This window comes from Suricata suricatta, chromosome 3 (assembly GCF_006229205.1).
Source record: "Suricata suricatta isolate VVHF042 chromosome 3, meerkat_22Aug2017_6uvM2_HiC, whole genome shotgun sequence".
NCBI classification, from domain to species: Eukaryota; Metazoa; Chordata; class Mammalia; order Carnivora; family Herpestidae; genus Suricata; species Suricata suricatta.
The window spans coordinates 173,014,604-173,031,546 of record NC_043702.1 but is presented as its reverse complement, the minus strand read 5'-3'; the positions used below and the strand labels follow the sequence as shown (position 1 = coordinate 173,031,546).

At 47.1% G+C, this 16,943-nt stretch overlaps 2 protein-coding genes across 7 annotated transcripts in view; one reads left to right on the top strand and one right to left on the bottom strand.

Moving 5' to 3' along the window:
• FCRL4 (Fc receptor like 4) overlaps window positions 1–1,914 on the bottom strand; it is a 26,016-nt gene extending 24,102 nt beyond the window's left edge. Inside the window, exon 1 of one of the 3 annotated variants that reach the window (XM_029935891.1) lies at window positions 1,351–1,914. In XM_029935891.1, coding sequence (XP_029791751.1) covers window positions 1,351–1,381 — 31 coding nt within the window. In that variant the 5' untranslated portion in view covers window positions 1,382–1,914. The remainder of the gene's footprint in view (window positions 1–1,350) is intronic. The other 2 variants (XM_029935890.1, XM_029935892.1) reach the window with 2 other exon arrangements.
• LOC115288520 lies at window positions 1,318–16,943 on the top strand. 4 transcript variants are annotated; one of them, XM_029935893.1, is made up of 5 exons: window positions 2,423–2,442; window positions 4,141–4,264; window positions 13,564–13,633; window positions 14,321–14,466; window positions 15,496–16,943. In XM_029935893.1, exons 2-5 carry the CDS (start codon window positions 4,162–4,164, stop codon window positions 16,056–16,058), a joined length of 882 nt encoding a protein of 293 aa, XP_029791753.1. In that variant the 5' UTR covers window positions 2,423–2,442; window positions 4,141–4,161; the 3' UTR covers window positions 16,059–16,943. The 4 variants fall into 4 exon arrangements, 3 of the variants coding, with proteins under 3 accessions (XP_029791754.1, XP_029791755.1, XP_029791753.1); XR_003907047.1 differs by lacking the exon at window positions 4,141–4,264 and having other exon boundaries at window positions 1,318–2,442; window positions 14,321–14,545; XM_029935894.1 differs by lacking the exons at window positions 2,423–2,442; window positions 4,141–4,264 and adding an exon at window positions 1,318–2,152.

The following is a 16,943-nucleotide window of genomic DNA, read 5'->3' as shown; positions in this document are numbered from 1 at the left end:
TGGAAATCAGATATGCAGGCGGCTACCCGTGTGTTTCCCGTGAGCGCGGGCTGGACGCCTGCCTGCTGCTGTGTGGAGGTGAAGGGCCGTCTGTGCCTTGGCGCCCTCCTCTGCGAGATGGGATTTGCAGCAGTTCCGGCTCACGGATTGTTGGAAGCGTGGGTAGAGTCACACATGGGACATTCTTAGAAAAGTGCCTGGATGGTCAGAGCTCAGCAATTAATTGTTGATTACTATCAGCAAGAATTAACGACTATCACCACACATTCTCTTGTGATTCATCGTGTGATATTTTTGTGTCTGATTTCAAGCCAAATGCTTTTGCATGTGTACCTCGATTTCCTCATCAGAGTGTCAGCCTTCTGGGACAGAGACTGTGCCTTCCGCGTCCTGTGTTGTCCCCAGTGCCCAGCCCTGTGCTGTGCCCAGTGTACCCCCTCATTCACCACGCAGTTCCCTCGATGTGCTGGCCACACTAATAATGCTCCCCCTAGTTAGGGGCTGGAGATGCAGCTGGGCACAAGAAACGAGCTTAATAAATATTTCCTGTGCAAATGACTGACTGACTGACTGGTCTTTGCTTCCCTAGCTCGAGCACCTGGGACATTAGTGCCTCACCTGGACAAATATTGAAAAATAGTACAGAGGTGGAGTAGGGGGGCAGGAATCCAAGGAAATTCATCTTACTTCCTCTCCTCTCCTGCTTTTTTGCAAATATCAGAGCAGGGCACGATTGTAGGATTCAGAGAGGGAAAAACTATTCTCAGCAGAAACTCGTTTCTTTAAAAATTTTTTTAAAATGTTAATGTTTATTTTTGAGAAAGAGAAAGAGAGAGAGAACAAGCAGCGGAGAGGCAGAGAGAGGGAGACACAGAATCGGAAGCAGGCTCCAGGCTCTGAGCCGTCATCACAGAGCCCGGCGTGGAGCACGAACCCAGGAACCGAGAGATCATGACCTGAGCTGAATTCAGAGGCTTAACTGACCAAGCCCCCCTGGCACCCCAGCAGAAACTCATTTCTAAGGCAGCTCACCATTAGGACATGTTCCCTTTGCACCGATTCAGGCTTCTGTGATCAGGGAGGTGACTGAATCTAACTGTAGACATTTTATCTACAGTGGGCAAAATAGGCTCCCTTCTGGAGTAGGAGGACTTTTTTGGAGGCAATTCAAAGCAAGTGACAAACACACTTTTGGAAATCATCCCTCCCTTCATAGCGCTCCACCAAGACCTTCCCCTCTTGTTGATTTCCTGCTGTTCTGAAATAGAAGTAAACTCCACTTGTCGGCAGCCCGGAGGCTCACGCAGAGGCCCGGCTTCCTCCAAGAGTGGAGGCTTCTCCACCACTTACCGAGGACCAGCAGAGACGCCCACAGGAGCATGGAGGCGCGCCCCAGGATGCTGACGAGCCGCGGCTTGCAGATGGACAGACTGGCCGTCTGGCGCTGGGGAGTGAGTGCAGCACAGTGCCTCTGAGTGTGGCCGGCTGTGGTCGTGAGGCAAAAAGAGGAAGTACAGGAATGTTTCTTAAAATACCAGCATCACGTTACTCAGGGCGAGAGAATCCCAATGACCAAAGTCACTAACTCGCAGAACGCCGTGGGTGCCGCTCTGACTTCGAGGTGCGAAAGGCTCCTCAAAGCTTTAACTGTCATATTTTCAGAAACTTCGAGCCGCCGTCCTCCAAGGAAAATGCAACCCGTTCTCTCTCTGCTGCCAGATGCCAGGCAAGACAGTAGACCTGTTGTGATTCACCTCCTGCTGGGATGTCCCTGAACTGGTCCAGAGCTGGACAAGTTCTCTTTCAACGCGGAAACACGCTCGTCCAACCTCGGAGGCCTCGGCTGGACCTCCTCTGGCTGATCGTCCACAGATGCTGAAGCATCTGAATCATGAGACAACTTGTCCTCTGTCTGACACGTATGAAAATAACCTGACTTATCTGTCTCAGAGGAAGCCACAGACTTTGACCGGATTAGCAGGTGGACTGCGGAATAAATTATGGCCTCATTTTGCTCTTCCTGGAGATGGGGCTGTCAAAATTTCACCTTAGGGTTCTGGAATCTAAAGTTTGTTACGGGAGTGTCCTGACGAATGCATGTTGATTCTCCAGCTAGACGTTATGCAGAAGGCTGGGCGCTGGGAGTGCAGTGGTAAGCAAGACTCCTCGCTTTCGTGGTCGTGGGGCAAAAAGAAGAGCCAAATGGTTCAATTCAGAGTGAAAAGTGCTCTGATCATCCAATAGGAGGGAAATCTAACCCAGGATTTTCAGGGGAAGTGATACCCAAGTTGAGGAGGTGTCTTTCCGGGACTGGGCGATGACCACGGACGGAGGTGGGCGGCACTCACCATCACCATCACCTTCACCCTAAGGTATCTGTGACCCAATGACCCTTGATCCCCTGTGAGTGGAAGACATCAGACAGAGGATGAAGCATGACTGGTCCGTATTGCTCTAATTTACCATGTTTCTGGGTGCCTACAGCAGCTTCTTTCTCTAACCTGGGCTTGTACTGAGCAACACTTGCATTCCAGGCAATGTCCATAACCTTAGAAATATGATAAGGTGAATAAAAGACACTTCTTTTAAAGACTTATAAAATGTTGCAATATAATGCACCAAGGGGACATACTGGATGTCAAGGTGACATTCAGTCCTTCATCACCTCGTCCCCTGACCTTGTGTCCTGTCTCAGTTGCTTTCATTTTGAATCCTGGCTGTGCCTCTTATTCGTTAGGCGACCTTGGTCAGGTACTGAGTTAGCCTCCTCAGGCCTCCATCTCAGCATTGCTACAAAGGAGGTGAAAATAATATCCACTTGGGGGGGATGTTGATATTGATGGTACGTGTGACATAGATCTTGTCACCGTGCAAAAGTTCAATGTCACTGTTACCATTTTAGGACCATGAACTGGAAAGCACTTCATGATCCTGATGGTATTCGACCAACACGCATAGTTTATGTAGGTGGAGAACTCAATTATTGTTGATGGACTAAAAGTTGAAGGGAATTTGAAGTCCTATCTTCTGTTCCCTTTTTTCTGGATCAGTTCTGTCAAATGAGTGAATTTTAATGAGCAAATTAAAATTTACATTTATGACATTATATAAGATGTGCAAACGCATGAGTCACGTTTATAACCACCATCTAAAATTTTCAAAAATTTTGAGGCACCGGGGTGGCTCAGTGGGTTAAGTGTCCGACTTCGGCTCAGGTCATGATCTCACCATCCATGAGTTCGAGCCCCGCATCGGGCTCTGTGCTGATAGATCAGAGCCTGGAGCCTGCTTCACATTTCAGAATCTGTGTCTCCCTCTCTCTGCCCTTCCCCTGCTTACAGTCTGCCTTTCTCTCTCTCTCTCTCTCTCTCTCTCTCTCTCTCTCTCTTTCTTTCTCTCTCTCTCTGTCTCTCTCTCTCTCAAAAATAAACATTTAAAAAATAAAATATAAATAAAAGTTTAAAGAATTTAAATAAGTTGAGAGCTATTTTTTGTTGCTGTGTGTTGTGTCACTGGCATGAATGCTTCAGTTATTTGTGAAAAAATTGGGGTTTCATTTTGAGCCATCAGCTGTGACTTGCACCTTCCACAATTTACTAGGCAATGGTTTGATTGATCAGGAGCAGTGTTCAGATTTTATATTAATTGAGATAGTAATACCTGTATTCAGTGACGGTGTAAGAAACTGAAAATTCTGATCCTTTTCATATATAATGTTCAAAACTCTACCTTTTAAAAATGAACTTTAAATGCTGTAATAAGTTTAGACTCACGGGAAAGTGGCAAAGGCAGTAGAGAAAGTGCCCATGTGTCCCTCCCTCTGTTTCTGTTTCTCTGAACACTGTCATCTCACATGGTAGTGATTCATTTGTCAAAACTCAGAAACCAAGATCGACACCTTAGTGTTCGCTCCACTCTCTTCAGATTTAACCAAACTTTCTGTTAATGTGCTTTCCCATCATCCCGTCCAACATATCACATGACTTTTGTTTACCTCTTCTTGGTGTCCTCTGGTCTGTAACGATTTCTCGCTCTCTGTGGTTTTTGAGACCTCGCCAGTACCGAGGAGTGTTGGTCAGCATTTGGGAATGTCTTCGGTCCGGGTTTGCCTGATGTCTTTCTCGTGAAAACACAAAACAGGGTTGTGGATCTTCCGAAAGAATGTCACGGAAGCGGAGTGCGCTCATTGTCACATCATACCAGCGAGGACATGACAGCGACAGGACCGACCACAGGTGCTGCTCATCTGGATCTCTTGGTTCTGGTGTGTTGGCCAGGTTTCTCCGAAGTCCAGTCTCTGTCTGTCCCTTTCCACACTCGGGTGTTTGGAAACAGGTCACTAGGTCCAGCTCTTCAGGGGATGGGACAGGGAAGGAGTTAATTTCCACCTCTGTAAGGTAGATTCGCCTCTTCATTTATTTAGTTGTATGTGTGTTCATTCATTCATTCATTCATATATATCACCATGGACTCAAGTATATTTATTTCATGCTTTGGGTAATAATCCAGTGCTAATTTACTTTGTTGCTCAAAATATTCCAGCTTTGGCTCTTGGGGGCACTTCAGATGAGCTCCTATGACCTTGTGACATGCCCTCACTTGTTCTGTTTTGTTCTGTTTTGAACACTTCTGGACTTTCTGGCACTCTGGCATTACAAGATATTCTAAGCTCATCTGGAATCAGCCATTCCCCAAGGATCACTGGCCCTTTCCAGGAGCAGCTGGCATTTAGAAACCAAGATCTGGGTGCTGGGTATGCTCCTCAGTCCTGGGGGAACGTTATGCAAGTTTAAGTAAGGGGCAGGGCGTCTGTGGTCTTGAGTGCACCAGAAGTGTGGGGACACTGAAAGATAAATGTGCTCTCATTATTAAGAGCCTCTGTTCCCAAGCCAGCAGCTGGACGTGCTAGTGCTGAGGGAGGAAGTCCTTGGAATTGTCAACTCCGAGCATCAGAGAAAAGGCAGTGAGTGTGCTCAGTTTCACTTCTTCGGAAGCTAGTGCTGTCTGGAAGTCTTCTTCCATGTTCCCTGCATTTGGATATGGGTGGTTCTAATCTCCAACAGCTAAAGACACTCATCTTTGGTATTGGAAAATTTTCTAAGGCGATTGCCAGTTCTAAGTCGAGACTCTTCCATGTTCATGAACGTACAGGTTTTTTTGCTCGAGAACTGGGCCAAATTAGATCAGAATCACGGCTCCTTAGAGTCCCCATTCCAGACTCACACCGCACAGGGGTGTGGTGGAGGGTGCGGAACAGACCCTCGGTTTGTAGCCTAGGGCCCAGCTGTGGATTCTCTGTCACCTATAAGCCATACAGATCAAGGCAGATCCACTTTGCTACTTTGAGATTATTTTTTTAAAACAAAACCCTATTTTTTTCTACATTAAATTTTTTTTGTTTTCAAATTTTTATTTATTTTCAAATTTTATTTATTTAATATCAACTTCATTAACATATGTAGTCTGGTTTCAGGAATAGAATCCTGTGATTCATCACTTACATGTAACACTCAGTGCTCATCCCAACAAGTGCCCTCCTTAATGCCCATCACCCCTTTAGCCCATCTCCCCACCCCTCCCCTCCAGTAACCCTCAGTTTGTTCTCTGTTTATCTGACATTTTTATTTTTATTATTTTATTTAATATTTTTAATGTTTATTTATTTTTGAGAGACAGAATGTGAGTGGGGGAGGGGCAGAGAGAGAGAGAGAGAAGGAGACCCAGAATCTGAAGCAGGTTCCAGGCTCTGAGCTGTCAGCACAGAGCCCGATGCAGGGTTTGAACTCATGAACTGTGAGATCATGACCTGAGCTGATGTCGGACACTCAACCAACTGAGCCACCCAGGCACCCCATATCCTACATTTTTATTTTTATTAAAAAAATTTTTTTATGTTTATTTATTATTGATACAAAGAGAAACAGAGCATGAGTGGGGGAGGGACGGAGAGAGAGGGAGACACAGAATCTGAAGCAGGCTCCAGACTCTGAGCTGTCAGCACAGAGCCCGATGTGGGGCTCGAACCCACAAACGGTGAGATCATGACCTGAGCTGAAGTCAGATGCTTAACCAACTGAGCCACCCAGGCACCTGTATCCTACATTTTTAAAGAAGAAATTAAAACTTTTAGAAAAATGGCAAGAATAAGACAATGAATACCTGTATGTTCTTTACCGAGATTCATCGACTGTTAACATTTTGTCACATTTGGTTATCTTTTTCGGAGGGATGGCCAAGGTAGCCCTTGTGCAGGGCTGGCTCGTCCATGTGTATTGGGCTGTGAGATGGCGCTGGGGGCGGGGAGACAAGGAGGACATGTTGGGCTTGGGGCCAGAGGCAGGAGTTTACGTGCCTTACAGGGTCAGGTTCTGTAGGGAATCCAAAGGATCCAAGAATTTTATATGTGAACCTAGACCAGCAGGTCATAATGCAGGAGGCAGGAGGATTTTATTCATTCACTAGATTGAGTTATAACTTATCTCCAGACATACACTGCGGAGCCTCCATTTGCACCACTGTCTTGGACCAGATGTGGGGCAGGGAGTACCTAACACTTATTTGGGAGGGAAAAGGAGATACTGCTTTTTGCTGATTTTGTTCATAGGTGGCACAGGCGTTAGAATGAGTGGCCTCAAGATGTGCCACTTTGGCATGGCAAAATTTTTTGAATTGAAAACAGTCAAAGCCCAAAAGACTCAGAAAGATACTTGGACACCCCCCTCCCCTAAGGAATTAGACGGAGGACCTGCCCCCGGTACAGAACCACCACCAGGGAGAACCGGGCAGGCAGGCGGGGCGAGCGGCGGAGCAAAGCCTGGGTTAGAATTCCTCTCCGTGCGCCACGGCTGCCGGCGGCCCGCAGACATTTGTTTACCCAACATTTATTTCTCCATCTTCCTGTTCATGGTTTTCCTTCCCTCCGAAGCCCAGCCCTTAGTGCACTTTAGTTCAGAATGATGTAAATACCTCATTTTGCCCAACGTCTTTGGAATCTCGTTTATGTGGCTTTCCTGTATGGGTGTCATTAAAGTTTATTTCCTCCCGTTAATCTGGCTCATGTCATTTCAATTCTTAGACGAGTCAGAAGAGTCTTGAAGGGTAGAGAAGAATTTTTCCTCTCCAACAGCTGAAACCGATTTTTTTTTTACTATTACTTCCATTGGCTGACACATTTTGAAAAAAAAATAAGCAAAATAATAATTGTTTTAAACTGTAACTTTTAGTTCAATGTTGTGATTTCCCAAATCTGACAATTCACTGGAGGTCAATATATTAAAGAATTTAAAATGTTGAAACTTATGTTGTACATCTAAAACTAACTAGTGTAACACTGAGTGTCAACTCTACTGAATGAATGAATGAATGAATAAAATAACAAAACTTAGACACAAGAGGGGCTGAGGGCAAGCTGTTCCAAGCTGGGGTCGCTCTAGCATAGAGGTCATTCTGAGCAGAAGGCAGTCAAGACCCTAGAGGATCAAGAGAAACCGTTCTCTACCTTAAGCACCCAGAAGACTCCAAACTGGGGTCTTTGCCGGAATAAGGGTTATTAGCAGAGATGCATTCGATCCAAGTGACCCATCGCTATGGCGGGTAACACATCTAATTACCAAAATCTGCCCTCTCCTTGTCTCCCTGGGAAGTACTTTCCTTCCCTCGGAAGTCCCAGACCCCCATCCCCTTCCCTTGAGTTCAGAGTGACTTACTGACCTCATTTTGCCTGACTGTCTTTGGAATTTCCATGTCTGTGTGGATACCCCATACAAACACTATTAAATTTGATTTTCTCCTGTTCATCTGTCTCATGTCGGCTGGACTCTTAGTCTGGCTGGAAGGACCTCAGTCTCGCGTGAAGGGGACAGGACTTCTTGCTCCCTGATAGCACCAAAGTAAAATCACCCAGCCACTGGCAGACAGCATTCAACTGCATTTGGCTTCCAAATTTCATCTGTGACTACCCATTTTTAGCTGGAAACACATACCACAAAAGCCTCAACAGAGAGAAGGGTTTGGAGAGGCATCATTTAAAAAGTTATACTGGAGGGGGCGCCTGGGTGGCTCAGCTGGTTAAGCGTCTGACTTCAGCTCAGGTCATGATCTTGCTGTTCATGAGTTTGAGCCCCACATTGGACTCTTTGCTGTCAGCACAGCACGGGATGCATTGCCTCATCTCTCTCTGCCCCTGCCCTCCCCATGCATTCTCTCTCTCTCTCTCTCTCTCTCTCTCTCTCTCTCTCTCAAATAAGTAAACATTAAAAAAAATTGCACTGGATGGCATTCTCTACTTTATGGGAATGGGCAAGTTTACATTTTACAGATTTACTCTGCTTTAATTGCTTCTCATAGATTGGTGCCCCTAGCATCTGTTTTATTCCAACTCAGCCTATTTTAAGGGGTGTGAAATCAAAGCCAGAGGGCTGCTGGCAGGCGATGTGGAGTAAAGAAAGGGAGATGTGAGAAAAATCAACTGCCAGAGTGCAACACAAGTTCCCCTGTTTTCACTGAACTACTGGAGGTGTGTGCCACATAATATAAACATGTGAGATTACATTTTAAATCCAAGTTCAAAAAATACAGATTGGAATGCAGACGTAATTATTGATTTTTCTTTCATTGTTCATTACAGCAAGAAATCAGTATCAGGACGGACATTTCATAGTTGTATATGCAGCATAGAATTCAGTTTTATAAACTTTAAATGGTCACAATATTCAGTTTTGTTGTTTTGCAATGTTTAGTTTTGTTGTTTCACAGTTCATAAGCGCTTCTGATCATGGGTAGAAACTTTGCACCATGGGTTTTGTATTTCAGAGAGCTGTTTCCGAGATGCATACTTTCTGGCATCCCCGCGCCGCCCTCCCTGCTCTTTGGTCTTGTTACTCTTCAATCATTTCTGTTTATGACTCCCGGGCCCCGCTGTCATATTAATTGGGAAAGGCCAATTTAACCACTCTGGTTTATTTTCAGATATTCATTTTCCAAATTAACTTTTTAGTTTCACAATTTGGGATTATGCAATTCAATCCATGCTTTCTTTTCTTTTTATAAACCTTATTTTAGAGAGAGAGAAGGGGGAGGGAGAGAGAGAGAATCTTAAGCCAGCTCTGCACTGAGCCTGGAGCCCCCGAGGTGGGGCTCAATCCAACTACTCTGGGATCATGACCTGAGCCAGAATCAAGAGTCACATGCCCAACTGACTGAGCCACCCAGAAGCTGCCACCCGTTTTTATTTCTAGAAACTGATTTCAGTGAGTAGAATCCTAATTTGGGGCAGTTCCTAAGGAAGGCTTCTCTGAGGAATGATTCGGGTTTAAATGGACCATATCATCCACTGAAAGTGTCACCTATTTGATCTAATCTCTGGTGGGGAGCCAAGGCCAGACTGCTCCTCGAATGATGAGAGCAAGCTACTTTCTTTCAGTCCCTTGGTGCCGTGTGACTAGCACAGCTCTTGAGCTTCACGTAGAGGTGCCCACCGTGCCCTGCGCCTTACTCTCAGGTGAGGAGCTAATCTCTCTGATCTTTTGATCTCATGGGCATGTCTAGTTCACGGTTTTTAATTGCTGAGTGTGAGGTGTGTTCCTTCGATAACTTTAAGCGCAGGCAGATTTCTGGAGAGCAACGCCATCAGGGATTTAAGTTCCCTATTGCTGAGGAACATGGCCGTCTTGAGTTCCAGTGTCTAATAAGTGCAGTGTCAGCACTGACCAGGGTAGGAGCATCTCCATTCTGTTGGCTACGTTTGCCCTGGCCGTGTTCAGCTTTTCAAGACTTACAGCAGACTGCACAAATGGCCACACAGGCTTCCCTTCCCTGCATGAATGACCTTATACTGTGACTTTGCACCTCCTCTCATGAAGAGGGAATCTGCTTCTGTATGTCTTGAATGTGGTCTCGCCTTGTGCCTTGTTTGGGCCAATAGACGGGGCGGGGCAATGCTGTGCAAGTGCCAGATGTTTGTCTCAGGAAGCTTTGAATGCATCTGCCTTCACTGTTTGGCAACACGAGGTGCCATGTGACCAAGCCTGGACTAGTTTGCTGAGGATAAAAGACCACGGGAGAGGACCCCACCCCCCCAGCCACCCTGAGTGAGCCCGTCACAAACCAGGCAGCCCAAGCCATCCGTCCGCTGACAGCAGAGAGTCCAGACAAATCAGCCCACGCTTCCCAGCTGCACAACCCCAAGATAAATAATTGGTTGTTGACTTAGGCCATTAGGTTTCAGGGCGGTGTCTTATGTGGGCTTAGTGTCTGATACGACTTATCTCAGTACACTGGAGCCACTGTGACCAAAGTCCCATCTTAACTCTTAACGATGTTGGAATGAATACAGTTACTCCACATAGTATTATTTATGCTTATAATCTTATAAGTTGCCATAGAAAAATGCCATGAATTAAATAGAATTTTCCATACACTTAGCCTTTCAGTTCTTTTTTTTTCAATGTTTTATTTATTTTTGATACAGAGAGAGACAGAGCATGAGAGGGGGAGGGGCAGAGAGAGAAGGAGACACAGAACTGGAAGCAGGCTCCAGGCTCTGAGCTAGCTGTCAGCACAGAGCCCGACGCGGGGCTCGAACCCACGAACGTGAGATCTGACCTGAGCCGAAGTCGGAGGCTTAACCGACTGAGCCACCCAGGCGCCCCAACTTAGCCTTTCAGTTCTATCCATACTTTCAGCTTCCTGAACATCAGCCTATGCTTGATTCCTTTTCAGGAAACGTAATACTTTTGGCCTCAGGAGACCTTCTATTATAGATTTGCCCGCTATGAAAGTGTTAGTGCTTGGAAGACTTCTTGGTTTTTATGAAACACATAGCTGCATTCTCTAGCGGCCAATATTTAATTTAAGAACACAGAAAGGAAGCCCTGCTTCAAGTTCAGTTGTGTCTTTTAGTCCAAGTCCGTCAGCACCCACCTTTCTTGAGCCTGCCATCACCATCAGTCTTACTCGAATAATTTCATAATAGTATCGTTACTTGTACTTCATTGACAAAGGCACACTTTGCATATTTATTTAGGACTTTTTCGCTTATTTTTTTTTCTTGAAACCACAAATTCTCATTTTATCTTTTGTTTTCCCACTTTTGGTAGAGATGTGGGCAAAAAGTTATTCTTTTCTTAAATCTGTAGGTAAAATAATCGTATATTTGAAAGACTAAATGGCAGCTTGTCACCCAGCTTCCGATTCGGGAAGACAACAGGGACAGGTAGAGACTGGTCAGCTGGATTGCACACCCTGCCTTTGCACATTGAAATGCAGTTGAAAGCAGCCAGATATTCAACGATGGTATCATTACCAAGTCTGAAGATCTGTTCTTATCTGATTTTCCAATTTTTTAAAAGAGAAACCTCAAATATAGATTTTTGTGTGGAATCTCCTGACTTCCTAACTGTAACTAACTTAAACAATAAACACCGTGTAGGTTGACAATGTGAACCAAAGGAATATGTATGCAGTAGGATTTTCATATCCCTGCCCCCCCCTCGCCCCCACCGCCAGGGTCCACACATAGTATTGAGGGAAGTAGCTTAAACACCGATGGGGTAAGTGAATGAATGAGTGGATGTGAGGACAGTATTCTTCAAAAGAGCACAAAATGGGAAAGGGCAACCCTGTCACAGTCCTGTCCTTGGCTCTGCATCAGCAGGTGGTGGAGTAAGTCAGGGAGGAAAAGAGAAGAGAGACGTGGTCAGAAGCCAGTGAGGGAGCTTTCCGAAGGAGACTTGGTCTGAAGAAGTAAGAAAAGAAGCCCCTTGTCCTACAGCGTCCTCATCCTCGGCATGACGAGCCACTCATCTCTTTGACAGAGAATCTCTTTGTTTACAGAGCTCGATGGTTCTGAACTCCTCCTGTGCTAACGCCTCCTGCATCTCCTCTCCATTGTGGAATGGATTATGCTTGGGGAAAAATCCACACCAAAGAGATGAAGGACAATAAACCGCCTATTTTTCAAGGCAGTGCTTTGCTTGAGGGGGAAGGACAACGTCCACAGGCTCTTTCTCATCTCGCTTCCCATCCATCCAGTGACTTCTGAACGTAGGGCTCTTGCCCATCCCTGAAGACACTTCTCAGGGTCATGTAGTTGGAGGATTTCCTAAGCTGGTCTCCTCATCTCATTCTTGGCAATTGGGTAGAGTTCCACCTTGAAGAACTCAAGAATTAGGAAAAAAACGTATCTCACCATATGTGTTGAGCAAGAGCTGGATTGGGGTCATTGCTGGTCTGTGGAAGTTAATAACGATATAAATTAAGAAAGAAACAAGGAGAAATTAATTCTCCTGTATTAGACTGAGTCACCGCAGCAAGTGTATTGATTTTACAAATTACAAAACACTTGTAATAAAAAAAATCTCCCATTTTAGAGTAGAAAGTAGAAAGTCAAGGAAATACTTGAACTGGTTAATGAAATGTATCTGTAATTAGAACATACAGAATCCACAACTTCTCGAGTTCTTCTCAAGTTCTTTTAACGTCCAAGTTTTCCAGGCAGGAAAGGAATGGAGTGCGTGTGGCTATATGCTCATAGAGGGTGAGGGGGTGGGGCGCTGTGGTGGGCTGTTGGCAAATAATCTCACTTGCCTGTGGGGATGGGACCACCCCGACCTTGGCCCCTTCACGCAAATGTCCAGGGGTAGAGATGGGAATACACAGGATACCACTCACCGATTTGCAGAAGCTCGGTGCCCTGAAAGTGATGTCAGAGTTGTGGTACTGGGGTTGAGGTTAAGATGAAGAAATTTTAGAAAGTAGAAGTTTAAAGAATCTTATCCACAAGGGCATTCTCTGAAATTTAAGAGGGGAAGTTGGGCTGTGGGCCAGTTGGTCAGCTTCTCAGTTACTGTCTTCAGTGTATTCTTGTTGTTTACTTATTTATGTGGTGTCTTGGGTACCACACACCTTTCCCATAGGCACTTGATCTCCCTTTAGATGGACTTTCCCGACGTATGTGCTCGGTGGGTGTGGTGCAGCCTCTCATTTTAAAAACCCCAGGAAGGAGATTCTTATCCCCAGCTCCTGAGCGGTCATGGGTGGGCGGCCACCTGCGCACAGCCAGTCAGATCTCTACCCCAGGACTTTGCTGGTGGCCATGGGGCCAAGAGCGTGGACGGGGCAGTGTGTTGGGGCACATTTGTGTCACGGGGCACATTTGTGTCACAGGACACTCGCTCTGGCTCCTGATGTTTGGGACACCAGCCTCTATTTGTTCCTACTCATCTTCTAAGTCTCGTTCTCCCAGTTTCTGAGTCCCTGATAAACTTCCAGTGAAGCATCCCCCTTTTGAGAAGGGATCCAGAGTCAGTATCTGTTTCTGGAACCAAGGGTCCTGACTGAAATTCTCTTGGAAGACTGGATGAGTGTAGATGAGGGCACACAGGGTCCCAGGTTTGGGCACCCAGTAAGGAGAGTGTAGCAGCAGTGACATGGGTGCAATTCACCAGAGACTTCCTGACGAGTTGGTCTGGGGATGCCTAAGTGGGACAGTACTTCCCATAATGAAAATGGTAACAATGATCCAGTATTAAACTTGCCATTGATTATACGCCTTCTTTGCAACAGGCGTTTCTTGGAAGGTCTCGTTCAGTCCTCCAGCAGCCCTCCTAGATGGGGTGGCCACTCCCGTTTGCAGGTAAGAGGCTTGTGGCCCAGAGAGTGTGCACTGGTGGCCAGCACTCCTGCCCAGGTCTTCTCCTTTTCTTGTTGCACCGGTCTTCCTTTCCCTCCTCACAGATGACATGACACTCCAAATGGAAAACCCAAAAGCCTCCACCAAAACACTGCTAGAACTGATCCATGAATTCAGCCAAGTCGCAGGATATAAAGTCAATGCACAGAAATCCGTTGCATTTCTATACACCAATAAGGAAGCAGCAGAAAGAGAAGTCAAGGAATCGATGTCCTTTATGATTGCACAGAAACCCATAAAATACCAGGAATAAACCTAACCAGAGGTGAAAAATCTATACACCAAAACCTAGAGAAAAGCTTTTGAAAGAAATTGAAGAAGACAAAAAAAAAAAAAACAAAAAAAACAGAGTGGGGAAGAGTCTGTCCCCAAAGATACCCCGTGAACCACTGCTGTTAATGTTGAGTCTCAGCAGTGATGTCCCCTAACCACATGTCAACCACATATTCATACACCTTCATCTCGTGTTTGGATCTTTACAGGTTTGTAACCTACTCATGAGTGCCTGGCGGGGTCACCAGCCCCAAAGCACAGAGGCCGCGCTGCTGGGTGGAGTCTGGATGCTCTTTTTCCAAACGTGTCGTCTTTTTTGTTTTGTCCAGATCATTCTTTGTGCCTTGTATCCATCAGGTTCTCCAGAGAAAAGAGGTTTGCTTTGAGGGATTGCCTCATGCAATTATGGAAGCATAACCCATACCATGGGTTTCTCTGTGCGGACAAGTCTCACCATCTTCCATCTACAAGCTGGAGCTCCGAGAACCACGGGAGCCAATGGTGTGAGTCCTGGTCCAAGTCCAAGACCCAAGAACTGGCAGTGCGACGTTCCTCCTCAAGCCCCTTCCTCACCTTGCTCCGGTCAGTCCTCCGCAGAGTGGGCGGAGCCTGCCCACACCTGTGAGGGCGGCCATCTTTACCACACCTACTGATTCAGACACGGTGTGTCCAGACACACCCGAGATCAGTGTTTTCCCAGCTCTCTGGGCGTCCCAGGCCTGGTCATGTTGACGCATAAAATTCACTATCGCATTTCGATTTCACCCGCGTACTCTGTCAGGCTTTCCTTCCTTCTTTTATTTTTTTTTTTCCCTTCTTGTCTGTCTGTGACATTTTAATTATTTCTGCAACTACCAGGAGCTGATGGGTCACATCATCCCTCTTTCTTAAGATTTATTTCCCCCATCCCCCTTTTAACTCAGAAATATGTGTCTTGTCTACTTTGCCTAAACAAGTTTCTGGAACATTCTAAGGATTTTCATTTTGCTTGTAATCCAGGAGGCTCTAATGGTTTATGGTAGGAAGGGGGAATGGAGATGAGGGGCAAGGGGAGAGATGGTCTGTGGTGTTTGGGGGACCAGGGACTCTGCAATATTTGGCATAAAAGAAAGAGGCAGGTGTCTGCTTTCAGGAAGAGTTGCAGTGAACTATCCTGTAAGGACAGATTCACATTTGTCTCAATTATTTTTGTATTTCTTGATATGAAAGCCTTATTTCATAACTAACAGAAATTTCTAGAACTCAGGATTGACTGGATGCTCATGGGCTGCCCCTACTCACCCGGGTCCCCTTGGCCCGTGTCCCCTCTGTGTCCTGCTTGTGCTGGCTTCACCTCAGGGTGCAGGAGGGCTGGTCCTGGGTGAGGGGATGAAGGAACCGGGAAGGGCAGGTCAGCCAGGCCAGCCCTGGTCCCTGAGGGTCTGGGTCTGGGTCATGAGCGAGTCCTGGACTGGACAGTCTCAGAACCTTCCCTGAGCCACCGGTCACCTCGTCAGCTTCCTAGTGAGTATTTCTCCTTTTCCTTGAAACAGTGGCTGAAGACTCCAGGGAGACAGTGCGTGGGCGTCCTGACTGGCACCTGGGCCACAGTCAGACATGCCTGCAGGACACGCCTCACTTCCGTGGCTCTGCCAAGGCTGCCCTCTCGTCCCCGTGGAGCAGGCCACGGAGGGATCCTGAGGAAGAAAGGAGTCCTGAAGACAGAGGAAAGGGATGTGTGTTGAGGGCCCACTGTGTCAGGTGCACTGAGCCACATACTTCACTTGGAGATGGAGTCCCTGGGAGAGAAGAGTCTCCTTCTGAGCTGTCCCTCCCCAGGGGCTCCGCCAGGGAGGCCGAGGCTGAGAGGGAATCCCGAGCCATGAAAGCAATGAGCCTCTCACAGCCCGCATCCGCCAGGGCGTCCACCTCTTTCCCAAGACAGGAAAGAGGCCCAACAGGGATGACTCTGGAGGAATCTGCCAGCGGAGACCCACAGTCTCTCCCTGTGCTCTCACAGCCAAGGCTGCAGCAGCCGCCCCGGGAGGGACTCTGTGTGCCCTGCTGCTCCCTCCCCCTCAGCTCCGTGAAGACAGAGGCACCACCCCGAAGCTGACGTGCGCCCTCTGTCCCTGACGGATACTCCAGAAATGGGCACAAATCATGTCCAGACACACTGGAGCCTCTGCAAGGACAAGCCTTGACAGGGGCCTGTGGGCAAGGACAGGGCACTGCCTGCATACCCACCTCGACACCCCGGGGAGTCCGGGCAGGACCTCGGCTGTCGAAGGCATCCCTCAGCCTCACCTCACAGAGGTGAGCCCCTTCCTGACAGCAGCACCGCCCCGGGCTTCCCCTGGGAAGGCTCCTGAAGCCCAGAGACATGTCCCCAGGACAGTGAATGGGGGCATGGAGGAAGCCTGGCAGGGGGTAAAAGGTAGGCAGTGTCTGGGATCCAGTAGTGAGAGAGACACCTCGCCCTGCCAGGCAGGCAAGCAGCCTGCTGCCTGACACACCCGCGCCCGGGCGGGGCTGTGGGTGTGTCAGGAGGGGCCCCCACGCCTCGTGTGACCGAGACTGACCTGAGCCGGAGAGGTCTGAGTCAAGTTCAGAGAAAAATAATCACCCGGTTGGAAACCTTCCTCGATAGCATTGCTCATGGCCATTTCCTTCAAAGACATAGATCGTGTACGTATCTTTCAATCATGTCGAGCTCACGTCCCAGAAAAGATACTTGACTCTCAGGACCACATGGTCTAACCAAGCTAAGAAGTGCAGCATTGGCTTTAGACAAACTTGGTGTTCTCTGATGTGCTGGAAACCATATCATTACATCTAAAAGCACCGGTGCACGCTGCTGTTGGCCAAAGTGGTTCCGAAGAAGGTTCACACTCTGCGTGAGCGGGAGTCTTGGACACAAAGGTCAAATGTAATATCCAGGAAGAAAATGCAATTATGTGTGTATGTATCGATTATTATGAATGTGGGGCTTTAGTATACA

Excerpts from the sequence above, each read along its gene's own strand:
- LOC115288520 (XM_029935893.1), top strand. The coding sequence starts at position 4,162 with ATGTCACGGAAGCGGAGTGCGCTCATTGTCACATCATACCAGCGAGGA. Across the intron at positions 4,265-13,563 it reads ATCTGGATCTCTTGGTTCTG|GCGTTTCTTGGAAGGTCTCG; the intron begins GTGTGTTGGCCA and ends TCTTTGCAACAG. Across the intron at positions 14,467-15,495 it reads GAACCACGGGAGCCAATGGT|TGGCTGAAGACTCCAGGGAG; the intron begins GTGAGTCCTGGT and ends TCCTTGAAACAG.